The following is a 14260-nucleotide window of genomic DNA, read 5'->3' on the forward strand; positions in this document are numbered from 1 at the left end:
ATCAGGGCGAGGCCTTCCCAGTCAGCAGCTGAAGGGACTGCATGCCAACCTGCATGACTTCAGGGGGTGTCAGAAAGAAAAACCCTCAGAAAGAGAGATGATCCGAGGTCAACACAAAAAAAGTAACCTGCCTATTTTTCCCTTCCCTTCTTCCTCTCTTGTCACTTTGAAAGAAAAGACATATTTAACCTAATTATTTCTTGAATTCCTAGCAAAGGCCTGGTCTCAAAAGCAAACAAATGAACTCATCAACAGTCTGTCCAAGTAGCTCCCGGGGAGAGGTTAAATACCATTCCACTTGTATTTCAGCTATGTTCATCTTTTAAACTTTTTCAGAATAATATCCTTAAACACAACAAATAGTAATATGCTAATGGTCCCCAACCTAGATAATTCAATTTAGGATTTTTTTTAATTTATGATAGTATAAAATGGCTACACATTCAGTGGCACCTATACTTTTGATTTTTAATTCAGATCTTTCCCCAGGCTAGCGATATAGGGCACAACACTCTCTTGGGATGTTGGGCAGTAGCAGGGCACCACAGCTCCCAGACAGGGGCACAGTCATGAGGGAAATGACTCCTTTTGAGCTATGGTGTAAAGTCGCCTAGGTGTATTATATGTATTCTCTATTTCACAATATTTTCATTTTACAATGGGCCTGTTTGTACATCCAGGATCACCTCCACTATTGTTAATGACAACAATCATGATGAATCAGAATCCATTTAAATTCTTGAAAAAAATGTCATTTGCTTGCTATTACAAGCCTCTAAATTTATAAGAAGCAAATTCTGAGGGATGGCATTTAGCAACTAACCACTGCAAGCTTCTGTTTGGGGCTGGCGTTGTGTTTCTCTTACACTTTTCTACCTTGGCTTCCTGCAGTGGTTCCCAAAATGTGGCCCAACCCTCACTCGGCAGAGACAATGATGCCAAAAGAGGCCACTCTAAGACAAGAAAGTAGTCTTGGGAGAGGCTGCACTGTGCCCAAGCAGTAAAAACAAGATTCAGGTTTTTGTTTCAGATCTCCAGCAAATGCACACTACTCCCCTGGCATGCATATTTTCAAAGCATTCTAAGTCACTGAAGATTGGCTAATTACTGTTGAAGGGCCCCATGTGTACTCTGCACAGTGTGGGTCTTGCCATAATGCTAAGGAACTGAAGTATGAAACACCAAAGGAGGCCAAGTACTTTCAATCTTCTGATCACTACATCCTGGCTTCAGATTCTGGCTGCAATTTTAATGCCTTTCTGAGTATTTACTGAGCACTTTGGTGTAGCAGGAAGCTATGAACAAGACAAATACAGTCTCTGCCCTGGTGGAGTTGTTGCTTGCTTGGTAGGTTGTCAAGAAAGTATGAACACAGGGCACGTGAGCTTGCAGGAGCAAGTGCTGTGGCCACTCAACACCTGAACTCCCCAGGAGTCCTGGCGTCCCCTGGTACCTCTCATGGGGGAGCTAAACTCTGGAATCCCACAGGCCTGCTGCAAAAGCACCATGCTGGGGTATCCTGAGTAGTCTTTGAGAGATGACAAACTGACTCCAAAACTCCCTTCAGGGTGGGTCTTCTCCGATAGCTGGTGGGTTCCTTGAGGTAAGCAAGGTGTCTCGTTTCTGTCTACCCAGCACATAGTATAGTAAAGCTATGTAGTCAACATGAAATGAATGAACAGGTTTGTAAAATATTATGCAGGGTAAGAGTCCTCTATTTGCTTCAGCCAGTCCAGCCTTCACCACATACTTCAGCTTCAAAGGACATTCAAGCTAAGCATCGAACTGAAGAGTGATGAGACACTGAATGTGTCCGGATATATATATGGATACTAATGGATGCAAAACTGGTGTACCGAAGCAGGCAACTACACTTACACATTCAGAGACCCATCTGGATGTTTGATGGCACATTGGCTTAGCAGGTTGTCAAGAACACTTAAGTTGATGGGAACTTTAGTTGGGTGGGGTGGAGAAGAGAGGACAAAGGAGACATAAGATTAAGGCAGACACCAGATTCTTACTTACTTTAACACTTGTGCAACTGTATTTGGTCCAAACCATTCGCCAATTGATTTCCCTTCTCCTACACCCATTTGCGCTGTTTTATGTGGAAAAAATGAACACGTTAGCCAAAGATCTTCCAACAAGTCACAAACTCCTAATAATTTTTGAACACAAGTAATTAAGCAGATGGACAACTTAGGAAGCCACACATAAGGCAGGGGAAGAGAAAGAGCAGATGGAGCACTGCCATTCGCTGATGACCTTACCCATTTGATGAATAGAGTAGCAACAGTCTTTTCTGTCTAAAAAGCACTGTAGGATTCTTTGATACTCCTCGGGTTGTTCTTTTTGTTTCTCCCAGTTCCAGTCTTTTGAGAGAGGAAAAAAGGGGTTAAAATCATTTTTTATAACTATTTGTTATCTGTCCACACTCTTATTTTAACTACTAACTAGGAAGAAGACACTAGAACTGCATCTTCACAAGTCAGGGATAAATCGAGTTAGAACATTCCAAAACACCTTTCTTGTTGAGGCCAAGAACAACTAGAAACTAATGACTATAAAAGATTTCATGTGGATACTGGGCAAGCCAAATAAGAAGTAGATTAAAGAACTGGCTTGGCTCAAGGGCTAAAGACAGATAAATATTATAAAACAACACAGTCATAGAGGTCTTCCGGTCAGCTACAGAACCTGACAGTGAGTGACACATAACTCAGATGCCCTAGTGTCTCATCACCACACACAGAGCAATGTGGAGTTTGTTTGTTTTTTTCTGAAAATTTATTTCTTTGAAAGGCAGAGAAGGATAGACACCCCAAATAGCTGTGACAACTGCAGCTGGGCCAGGCTAGAGCCAGGAGCAAGACTCAAACTGGTGCCCTTATGGGATGCTGGCACTGCAGGCCTCTGATTAACTTGCTGTGCCATAGCACCAGTCCCCCCCATCCCACCCTCCAAGAGCAAAGACTTTTGCCCTTACACTGTGGAAGCCTTGCCAAAAGAGTCTCAAAAGGAGGATATGTGACTCTTCTGCTTTACTGCTTTAAAGATTCACCTTTTTTATTTGAAAGAATAGCAGAAAGAGGAGAGGGCAGAGAGATATCCCATTTGCAGAGTTCCTCCCCAAATGGTTGCAATGGCTAGGGTCGGCCAGTCTTAACTCAGGAAACTGAAATTCCATCTGGGTTTTCCACTAGAGTGCAGGATCTCAAGGACTTGAGTCATCTTCTGCTGCTTTTCCAGGTATAATAGCAGGGAGCTGGGTCACAAGTGGAGCAGTTAGCACTCAAACCAGTGCTTGGACATGATAGTGTGACAAGTAGTGACTTAACATGCTCTGCCACAACACTGGCCCTGATAAAATGTTCTATTTTGACAATCAACAGTTCATAGGGCAATATACACAATTCACAATTAGGAAGACATTCAAAACATTGCATACTGTCATTTTATACTACAGTTTAAGTTTTTGCTTTGTTTAAAATATTTTTCATTAATTTAGTTTTAAGTTAACAGATGCGTAATATTCATAGACATAATTCAAAGAATATAATGATTTTTCTTTCTTCTCTTTTCCCTCCCTTCCTTTTTTCTTTTCTTTTCAGTCTTTGCCATAACACATTTATAATTTACATTATAGTTAGGGACTTTATTTGCCACCAAATAAAGGGTTCAGCAGGTTAAAAAAAAATTAAAGATCTCAGTTTGGTTGAAATATAAGCAAGCACTATAAACAACAGCCAAATTATACCAGCTTTTAAAAAGTCCGCCCCAAGGACCTGGCATTTAATGTAGAAGTTAGGATGCCTGAGTCCTACATTGTAGTGCTTGGGTTAGATTCCCAGCTCCAATTCTTGACTCCAGCATCCAAATAAATGCAGACCCCAAGAGGCAGTGGTGATGGCCCAAGTAACTGGCTTCCTGCTACCCAAGGGAGGGATCACATTTGAGTTCTTAGATGTATTCTGGGCATTTGAGGACTGAACCAAAGTATGTGATATGTCTCTCTCGCCCTCTTCCTTCACCCTCAAATAAATAAATTTTTTGAAATTTATTTTATTGTTACTAGAAAGATTTACAGAAAAAAGGAAAGACACAGAGAGAAAGATTTTCCATTTGCTGGTTCACTCCCCAAATAGCTGCAACAGCCAGAGCTGAGCCAATCTGAAGCCAGGAGCCAGGAGCTTTTCCTGGGTCTCCCACTAGGGTGCAAGATTCCAAGGCTTTGGACAGAACTCTATTGCTTTAACAGACCACATGCAGGGAGCTGGATGGGAAGTGGAACATCCAGGACACGAACCAGTGCCCATATGGGGTCCCATGACATGCAAGGCAAGGATTTAGATACTGAGCCATTGTGACAGGCCCATAAATATTTTAAAGTCCACACTGAGCTTTGTAAAAACAAATGATCTCTTTCATCAGCTGTTTAAGGTTTCTTAAACGCTGTGCCTTAGACACAGTCTTCACCCTCCCCAATACCCGCCCCCCCCCCCAATATTCCCCACAGGCTACTTTCAACTTGGAGAGGACAACTGTAAAATCTTACAGAGTCACTGCTGTGGACAAAAGGCATTACTTCCATCCTCTCAGCCCCAGTAACTCTAATGGGCCCAATCGCTGAGGCTTAGCTTGCTTCCAAGACATAAATTTATTTCCTGAGGTTTTAGAGAGAATTTGAACAGATGGAAAGCACTTGAAGCCAAGGGCTGTTATCTCTAGATTCTTCAGTTCTCTGTTGCTTCGAATACTTCTGAAACCAAAGTTTTAAATTTCAAATCCAAACAGACTTCAGAGGGCAAACCACAATCAGCTTTTTTTTTTTTTCAGTAGCAACTGAACTGCTCCAATTTATAGAAATCCTGATTAAATGGCTGCTTAATACCATGAAATATTTACCAAAGACAAATAAGCAATTAAGCAAACACCCCATCTCAATAAAAAATAAAACTGAATAGGAAGCAACCCAAAAGACTTCTTTATAAAATAACATCTTCCAACTTGTCGTAACTACAGGACCAATGTGCAATTTCTCCCTGCTACTTGCATTTCCACTACAATGACAGAGACTGTCGATCATATCTTTTTTTCTCTCTAATTTGCTGTTACGATCACAGTCAACTTCTGGATTAATCATCTTGAAGGGTTTTATAAATGAGAAAAAGGTTAAATAATAAGAATGAATCTACTTCAAGAATAATCCATAGAAATCACTGGACAAGGAATTAGAAGATCTACATTTGATTTCCAAATCTATGCTTTCTTGTTGTTTGACCCTGGGCATATCACCTTCCTTCCTGGAGCTTCAATTTCCTCATGTGTAAAACAGAAATTGTGACACTGCCCTGTGAAAGCACGCACTTCTAAAGCCCAGTTCTCTCTGGAAACGGCAGCAAATCCTGAGAGTTTGCACCGTGGGGAAAGGGGAGCGACATTGAACATCAGTCAGCAACAGCCAATGAGTTCAGAAGCCCAATCTTATCCAAAGTGTCCTTTCATCCTTTCAAGTCTATCTAGACTTTCACGCAAGTGAAAGTTGGACTGGCATCCAAATGAGGTCATTCTTTGATGCCCACTGGAAAGGGTCCACATATGTCTTAAGAAAGCAAGACCTGAGAGTTACAATAATGATACCAGGAAGGTTTTAATTAGGGAAGCAGCTTCCCAAAGAAGGTAATTTAAAGATTTCTTCTTCATCAAATGTACATATTCAATGAATCAAAGCCAAAATAGCACTAGGTGCTTCATTAGGCACTTCCTTTAGGTCACTTCCATCCTTCAATGGGAAGATCTTTTATATGAGGTCAACAAGCAGACTTAAATACCACACCCTTCTTCCTGTTCTCTTTGTTATCTGGTCTTTTTAAGGACTCACTCAAATAACAGCAAAGATGGAAACTCCAAATGACACACCTGCCACAATGTTCAATCATGCACCAGCAAAGTATCTTCTCTGGCTTGGTGAGTCACAAGCAAATGCCAGCTCCTTTCTTCTTGTCAGGGACTCTGGTGACCATGTAAGCTCCAGAGAGCATCTTAGGACCTGTAGCTTTGTTATTGAGTGTTCCATGATCTCAGCAGCAATATTAACCCAACCCCGGCCAGTGATATGACAGAGGTCTCTGAAGTAGTTTACAGAACAAACTGAACTCACCCCTTCCCAAGTGTCTACAGATAAGGGCTTGAGCCAGCATCATTTGTCCACAACGTAGCATACAACCCCAGCCAGCATCTGATGAAGGGCCAGTTCCCCCTGTTGGTAAAATAAATGCAAATAAATGTGGGTTCCTTAAATCACCGTTTCCCAAAAAACCAGAATTTTTTGGACGCACATGGTATTCACTCAAAAGGGAAGCAAGATTTGGATCTAAGGTTAGAGCTTACAGAGATAATGCTGAGTTCCACGGCCAAAGACAAAACAAACAAATGAATTAAACTTGGCCCTTGGGTTTTCTGCTTGGAGACATCTAAGTATATGTGCAATTTTTATAGGTGACTGCCATGTACAGCTACCAACACTTAATTTGTTCCATGTCATCATCTGCCAGACCTGCCTTGCATAGCTTACTTGTACTGCCCTAAGTTCTCAGGGAAGCCAGTCTTATCTTAATTAAAGAACAGATATCACCAAAGATTGACATCAAAATGATCAGGAGACTTGGAAGGCTCTTAACTATTCTACAGAGATATTATAAAGTTCTGAATAGCAAGAAGGACAGTGTAAACTAGAGGCAAGAGACCTAGATGAGGCACAGACTATCTAATCCAAGTCTCACTTACAGACCAGAGATACTAGTACAAATGTGGCCTACTATTGGTGGGCATTCTGAGAATCAAATGGAATATTTGTAAAAGTGTTTAGAACCCATACAGAACGATGCAAAATTTGTTGTTACGGTCATAATTTAAAATAATATTAATAAATGATAAATACACCACATCTTTGAAAACTACAAACCCAGTTAAACGACAACGGGGTTTATCTTAAGAATATTTGATATAAAGATCTCACATATCTGGTCAAAGTGAGCACAATATCCTTTTTCAAGAGACCAATGAAATCAGGTAACTTGGCTGATAGAGGAAATATTTTCCTTTCATTGTTTTCCTTCCCAAGATGAAAGTGGAAAACTATGCTTTATATAAGAATGATCTACATTTAAGGGGAGTCATCAACACGTGCACTAAGGCAGCCATTTTTTCCCTTTGTTGTGGGGATTGAAGGAGAGTTGCAACAGCAAGAGGGGGAGAAGTGAGACCATTTGCCAGCTCTAATGGCAGCCCTTGGGCTCTCACTAATGCTGGGAGTATGGGCCAGATGAGTGTGGAGAAGGTACAAGGAGGCCTCCATAAAGAAGAGATCAACTGTTGCCAAAGCATTGTCAGAGTTGAATTGAAAATGTTTTTCAGCTTTTGGGGGGCAAAAAACCTTCCCCTATAGAAAGTTAACATTTTAGAACGACTATATACTATAGGTCATTCTTTTGTTACTGTTTGGAATACATTCTGTGGAGAGCAAACAAATTTTTTTTTAAATCTATGTGCATCTTGGGACACTTAGAAAGGCTGACTTCACTCTAGTTACTAGACATAGTGCTGCATCAAAATTGGTCAGTCAGGTCGCCTCTTAGAAGAGTAGTTTCTACCACTGTTTGTCCTCTTCCTTCAAGGCCATGATACTAGAAAGTGGCTACCATACTTGCAAACACTTTATAAATCATCTTCAGAGAGTTCACTTAGCTTTCTGAACTAACATTTTGTCCTAAACTGCAGCTAGTAACACCTTAGAATTAATTCCAAGGAAGCCCATTATAATCTCCCATTGGAAAGGTACTTTGATTTCATAAGGAAAAAGAAATCTAAGGAATTACTTTGTTTCCTTCAAGGCATGATGGAAATTAAGTAATTTCACAAAGCAGTTCGTTGCAAGTTAACAGTTATTATCCAAATTAAAATCTTAGAGCTTGTTTTCTTTATTCTTGAAAACACAAATAATACCATTTGGTACCTGAATCCTTGGAGGTAGTTGTCAAAAAAAATTAGCATGACACATTAATACCATGGAACCATACTTGACATGATACTTCAACAATACGAATCTTAGACTTACATATTGCCCTAAATCAAATTATTTTCCAGGGTAAGCTGTTAATTCTGAAGATTCTGGAAAGTCATTGATAACATGAGTCAAGCTATCCACAGGAAGAAAGGACAACACAACAAGTGATATACCTACCAATTGGTGAAAATTTCCTTCTGTATGTAAACCATAGACGTGCACTTATATCAGACAACAGCTTAGATTTTTCTGTAATTAAATGTGAAATTAAAATTAAATCACTATATCCCATATAAAAAATGGCTGCCTTTGACTTTGAGCTAGCATAAATTCATTTCCAAATAAGCAATATCAAGGCCAATGTAATGGAGCAAGTGAAATTCATAGGAAACCCAGTGTCGTGTTCTCCAGATGATTTCCTCCTACCTATGTTTTGACCAGAGCTACTCTGACCCAGTGATGGTGGGTGGTCCATGTTTCTTGACTGAGCCCCCTGGCTCTGGCAGTTACTGAGGTCATGAGCAAAAGAGAAGGAACAGGAAAATCAGGGATCTTAGAGAACCCAATAATAGCAAAACCAGTCCTGGCTGGAATGGTAATGGTTGGCTGAGCCCCTCATCAGTACCCTCTGTCTATTATTTGAAACTAGGGCTTGTGTTTGTGTGCACACATATGCAGATGCACCTGAATTTAACTAAAGAGGAATGTCTCTGATAAGCAAAATTACTATGTATGAGAAATATATCCATAGTACCCAGTACAACTAGTATTTGTAATATAAGTAGATGCACATTAGGCATATTTCTTCAAAGCACGGTTTTCCTGTGTTTTATGACAAATTTATTTCAATGACCAGGAATATGGCTTCTACATTTCCATCTGTTCTTAGACACATTTCTGTGCTGTGCAGTCATCTCTTGTCCCTTCTTGACAACACATCCATATTTGTGTTGCATAAGAATTTATAGTCATTGCACTCTAAAGGAAGGAAGGGAAATTCCATTTTATCCAATAGTTTCCTATTTTTTGCTCTCCCCTTTACTTCAGACAAATCAAGAACTTGATCTGTATTGATTTTGCTTTCCCTTCATGGCTTTGATGTCTGGCACACTTCAAGAAGCAGATGTTTAACTGTTAAGACTTCTGAAGACATACTGTGCCTGGGGATGAGCCCTCACTCTGCTGGCTTACCAGCTGTTTAACCTTGCTGCTCAACTCAATGGCCTTCAGTCCCCTCATTCATAAAATGAAGAGTATAACAGTACCTGCTTCGTAGGTAGAGAATAATCCACACAAAAGTGCTTAGGTGATGTTTGCATGCAATACACCTGTGACAATGCTAGCTGCTATTATATGAGGGGTATCAAACTTTCAAAGAAAATATATATTATGAAAAAAAAAACTATGCCTGGATTTCAAAACCTTTTTGTACCCAAATAAACTTCTCTTTTAGAGAAAATTCTATTTCCCACAAGCTTTTCACAGTACCCACTTATGCCCTATCTTCTCAAATGTCCACACCACTCACTCTTGCTTCTCACAGTCTCTATGTCTTCCAGCCTGGCTTTCTGCAGAGGAAGCTGTGTAGAATCTTAGCACTAATTTCATATTGAAGGGCATTTCCCAACTTACTATTTGAATATGAGTTTACTGGGCAATCGGGGAATTCCTGTTGTCAGGGATAGCAGTACTAGAAGACAGCCTCTTCAGTACCCGTGTTAAGCAATTAGGAATGAAGATCCAGAAGATGTGACTTACCTGAGTCAGCAGAAGAGTCTGGGTACAAAAGCTCTCCTAACCGGCACCAAGCTCTTGCCACTGTTCACCATTCTCCAATCAAAATCAGGCAGCCAGACTCCCAAGGAGCTGGTCTCTTCTAATTTCCTCTCCTGCCTTTTTGCCAGTTTCTTCCTGTTTCTCCCTCCATACTAAGGGTCTCTCAAGAGAATCTTCGCTCAGAAAGAGACAAATTTCAGAGCTGCCTCGTTCCAAGCTTGGCCTTTAAAGTAGCTGCTGAGTCATCAGCAGTTTCACATTAAAGGTCTCTCTCAATCTATATGAATGTAATGGCGGGGAGGGGGGTGTGCACATCAAGTTTTCTTTCCATCTAGCTGCAGTGGCTAAAATTTTAATAGAAAATTAGAATCAATGAACACAGTGAGAGAGCCAGCCAAAGATCGAAAAATATAAGACTTTCCACACCGTTCTGTTACTAACAACAATGGACTGTTTAGAAGTCCTTGGGTGGTTCTTTTGGGTTTTTTTGTTTTGTTTTGTTTCGGTTTTTTTGTGTGTTTGTTTTTTAAATCTAGACACCCCAGGGGCCTGGCGCGGTAGCCTAACAGCTAAAGTTCTCACCTTGCACGCACCAGGATCCCATGTGGGTGCCAGTTCTAATCCTGGCCGCCCCATTTTCCATCCAACTCCCTGCTTGTGGCCTGGGAAAGTAGCCAAAGATGGCCCAAAGCCTTGAGACCCTACACCTGCGTGAGAGACCCAGAAGATGCTCCAGCATCCTGGCTTTGGATGGGCACAGCTCTGGCCACTGTGGCCACTTGGGGAACAGATGGACGATCTTCTTCTCCACCTCTCCTCCTCTCTGTAAGTCTGCCTTTCCAGCAGACTTATAAATAAATAAATCTTTTTTTCTTAAATCTAGACAGCTGAGGATGTGAGAGGAATGAGGAAAATTTAGCCTAGTTCCTAAAAACCAGATATTCCTTTGGGATGCCAGAGGTGCATCTGTGATTTTTGTAAATCCAAGGCATCTTGAATCTGGAGGGTCTCCCTCAAGGAAAATAACAAAAATATATTAATTTTGCAAATTGTACAAAATTGTGTAAACCTGTGAACACCAGTGCTGGAGCCTCTCCAAGCCTTGGAGAGGTTTGGACAAGTTAAGGGGCCAAAGGCTTCAGCACCACTGGCTACAAGGCACATTCATCGGGCAGTAACATTCACACTGATTGTCAGCTCTAGGATAGTAAGCACAGACCCGGAATGTCACGTGTCTACCTCCCTGGTACTCGCACAGACCCATGCTAACAAATCTTACCCGTTTTAAGGAGATGCTGCTTGCCCAAGATCCATACCAGCTCATCTGTATCGGGAAATTCTTCTAGATAGTCAGTGAAAATTGTAATCTGGTTTTCATACTTGGACAAAACTGCAACAAAAGGGAAGAAGCATCAGTAAAAGTTTACACTGGGGGCTTAGTCTGTGGTGTGCTGATCTTTACCTTCGCCCTAATGGTAAAAGTTCATTAGCTTGAGTCTAATAGAAAATAAATAGCTTTCCTTCGGGAACAAAGACACAATCAGTATCCTTTAATAGACTCCCTCATAACTAGCCCTTCTGACCTTCCTTTCTCACAGTCTCATTTAACACCATCTCTGAAAAAGATAAAATAAAATAAAATAAAAGCATTAGGCCACAGTTACAACCAACCCTTGTTGTTGGCCTGTGGAGCAGCAGGTTAGGTGCTTGAGATGCTAGCATCCAGCATCAGAGCACCGCTTTGACTCCTGGTTCCCCTACTTCTGAGTCAGCTCTCTTCTGATATGCTTAAAAGCTACTGGCTGATTGCCCAAGTGCTTAGGACCCTGCCACCCAACAGCCACAGCGTCCACAGCTGGGACAGGCCAAAGCCAGGAGACTGAGATTCCATCCAGGTCTTGGAAGCAGGGCAGACACTCATATGGGACATAGGAGGTGGCATAACATGATGCATCAAAATGCCAGCTCCTATAAATAAATCTTTAAAAAGAAAAAAATTTTATTGTTCCCATTGGATCTTCATTGCAAATAGCCACTTAAACTTTTGTAGCTTCTCTGAATGGGGGTGCTTCTCGGTGACTAATACCTGCATATCTCATTCCCGTCCACATAACAGGGACTAGCATGAGGTTTATATCATGAGGTTTCTAGTGGCCAGGGGGCTTAGTAGAGACTGTGACAAATCTGGAAGATGGTTCAAGAGTGGAAATGGTAACATTTTAGCTGGAACATCAGATATTTTCTCGTTTTTTTTTTTTGCCATCTTATTCACATATAGCTTTCAAATCCTACTGAGGCTGAAGATAAATATAATTTGGTTTTGAGATTCACAAGTGACTGCTATGATATTGAGACACAATACAAAATAATATGTTTTGTCTCCCTTCCCATTTTCTGGCATAGAACTCCAAAAGTTGTTGTAATTTCCTGAGAGGTATGGATCCTAGGTGAATCTTTCATTCATACATTTGGTCCTTGACTCTAATCCCCAAAAAGGGCACCTAACCCTTTGGAATTTCCTGGGTAGAAAAGGGCATCTTTTGATCTAATACGGCAACTCTTGGTATGCTTCTGGAATGGGGGCTACTCACCAGAAAAGCCAATCCATGAATAGAAGGGTAGAACTTTTAGCTGATGGAGTCAAAAATAGATCACACAGACACGACAAAATGCCAGAAAAATCCCATAGCTATGGCATGCAGAGCTTCTGAGTTGCTGAACATGTGGAGGTGCCTGGAGGGCGGTGGCACAGGAAGCTCCTTGTCCCTTCCCATGTATCTTGTCCTGTATTCCTTTTCTACTTGGATGTTCATCTCTCTCTTTCACAATATCCTTTATAATAAATGGGTACACACAAGTGTTTCCTTTAGTTCTGTGGGCCAGCCTAGCCAATTATGGAATGTAAGGAAAGGGTCACAGAAATCCCAATTTATAGCCAGGCAGTCAGAGCAGAGTTCGCAACCTGGGACTTGCAAATCATATCGGAAGTGGAACTGTTTTATGGGACTGAATCTTGAATTTGTGGAATCTGAATCTAACCCCTGTAGATACTGTCTGGATTGGATTAACTTAGAGAGAGACAGACAGAGAGAGAGAGAGAGAGAGAGAGAGAGAGAGAGAGATCTTCCATCTACTGATTCAGTCCCCAAATAGCCTGAACAGCCCTGACTGGATCAGACTGGAGCAGGCTCCACAGTATATAGAGTATATAGCCATCTTCTGCTACCTTCCTGGGCGCATTGGCAGAAAGTTAGATCAAAAGTAGAATTGCCTGGTTTCAAACCAGCACTCAGATATGAGATACCAGCCATACAAGTGCTGGCTTAACCCATTGCATCACAACACTGGCCCCTATTCAACACTTTTGATATTGTTTTCATGTGGAGGTTTTTCACAGCAGGCACCAATAAGTGTATCATCTAATTTAATCAAATTCAGACAGTATCTACAGGGAGAAGGGCTCAGAGACAGATGGAATTGTTCTCTGTAGGTACAAATGGCTGAAAGCACCCTCCCAAGGTAGTCCCGAAAAGTCATGTAGTTGGCTGTGCAAACAACATGATGGGTATGTTTACCTTACTTGAAAGGATAAATTATTTTGCTTTTGTTTCCTATACCAGCTATATGCTGTTTCTACAGAAATAAAGGTTTCTATAAATGAGTCTTTTCCGATTATGAAAACAGGTTCATCTGCGAAAATAGTTTATTGTAACTAAAGTTATAATTTGCACAGGAACTTTCAGAAACATAGCTAACCAGGTACAGTGCCTCTGTTGAAACATATTACAGAATTTCAATCCTGGAAGGTATTTACATAGTCTTTCTTGAGATTTTATTTATCATGATAATAGTCACTGTAATGTTCCAAATCTAAAGAAGCTAGAAATGAAACAACCATTTCATTCCCCAGCATAAACTCATCACAACCTAATCTGCCAGGGAGCCTGTACCTTCTTAGCTTCTCCACGGGTGGCCTCAGCACTTGGCCCATGCCCAGGAAATTCCAGGCTAAAAATGATCACCCCGGGCAGGCCATCCCCACAAGGTGGTGGACGAAGGCTGGGTAAATCACACCATGCACCTCCCCACCCTACTGTCTGCCCCTCACTGCCAACAGAAAACAGATTCAAATGAACAGCCAGTGTAGCATAAAAGAAGAAAGAAAATCAGATAATAGTAGCTTTGAGAAGAGTATGGGCAAAGGACAGCCCCTCTGGCATTGTCCTGGTAGGGGGATAGAAGGATAGCACTGGATGAATGTACAGCTATGTATGCATATAAGCCTTTGAGTCTTTTTTTAGTACTGGTAGAAAAAAAAAATACTTCTCTATCGCCAACCTTGTGTTGGTGAGTCACTACTCAGCTATCTGGTCAAATCAGTACAGCCCTTTACAGCCTGTGACAGCTGCCCTGCTT

At 41.1% G+C, this 14260-nt stretch overlaps 1 protein-coding gene across 7 annotated transcripts in view; it reads right to left on the reverse strand.

The window, feature by feature from the left end:
- Positions 1-14260, reverse strand: part of ATG4A (autophagy related 4A cysteine peptidase) — a 67052-nt gene that overhangs the window by 10784 nt on the left and 42008 nt on the right. For all 7 annotated transcript variants that reach the window (XM_041000096.1, XM_041000097.1, XM_041000098.1 and 4 more), the window contains 5 exons: positions 11124-11234; positions 8246-8317; positions 6164-6262; positions 2274-2375; positions 2029-2101 (listed from right to left, as the gene is read on the reverse strand). In XM_041000096.1, the coding sequence (XP_040856030.1) occupies positions 2029-2101; positions 2274-2375; positions 6164-6262; positions 8246-8317; positions 11124-11234 (457 nt within the window). The remainder of the gene's footprint in view (positions 1-2028; positions 2102-2273; positions 2376-6163; positions 6263-8245; positions 8318-11123; positions 11235-14260) is intronic.

This window comes from Ochotona curzoniae, unplaced genomic scaffold (assembly GCF_017591425.1).
Source record: "Ochotona curzoniae isolate NIBS_2020 unplaced genomic scaffold, NIBS_Ocur_1.0 scaffold_1852, whole genome shotgun sequence".
NCBI classification, from domain to species: Eukaryota; Metazoa; Chordata; class Mammalia; order Lagomorpha; family Ochotonidae; genus Ochotona; species Ochotona curzoniae.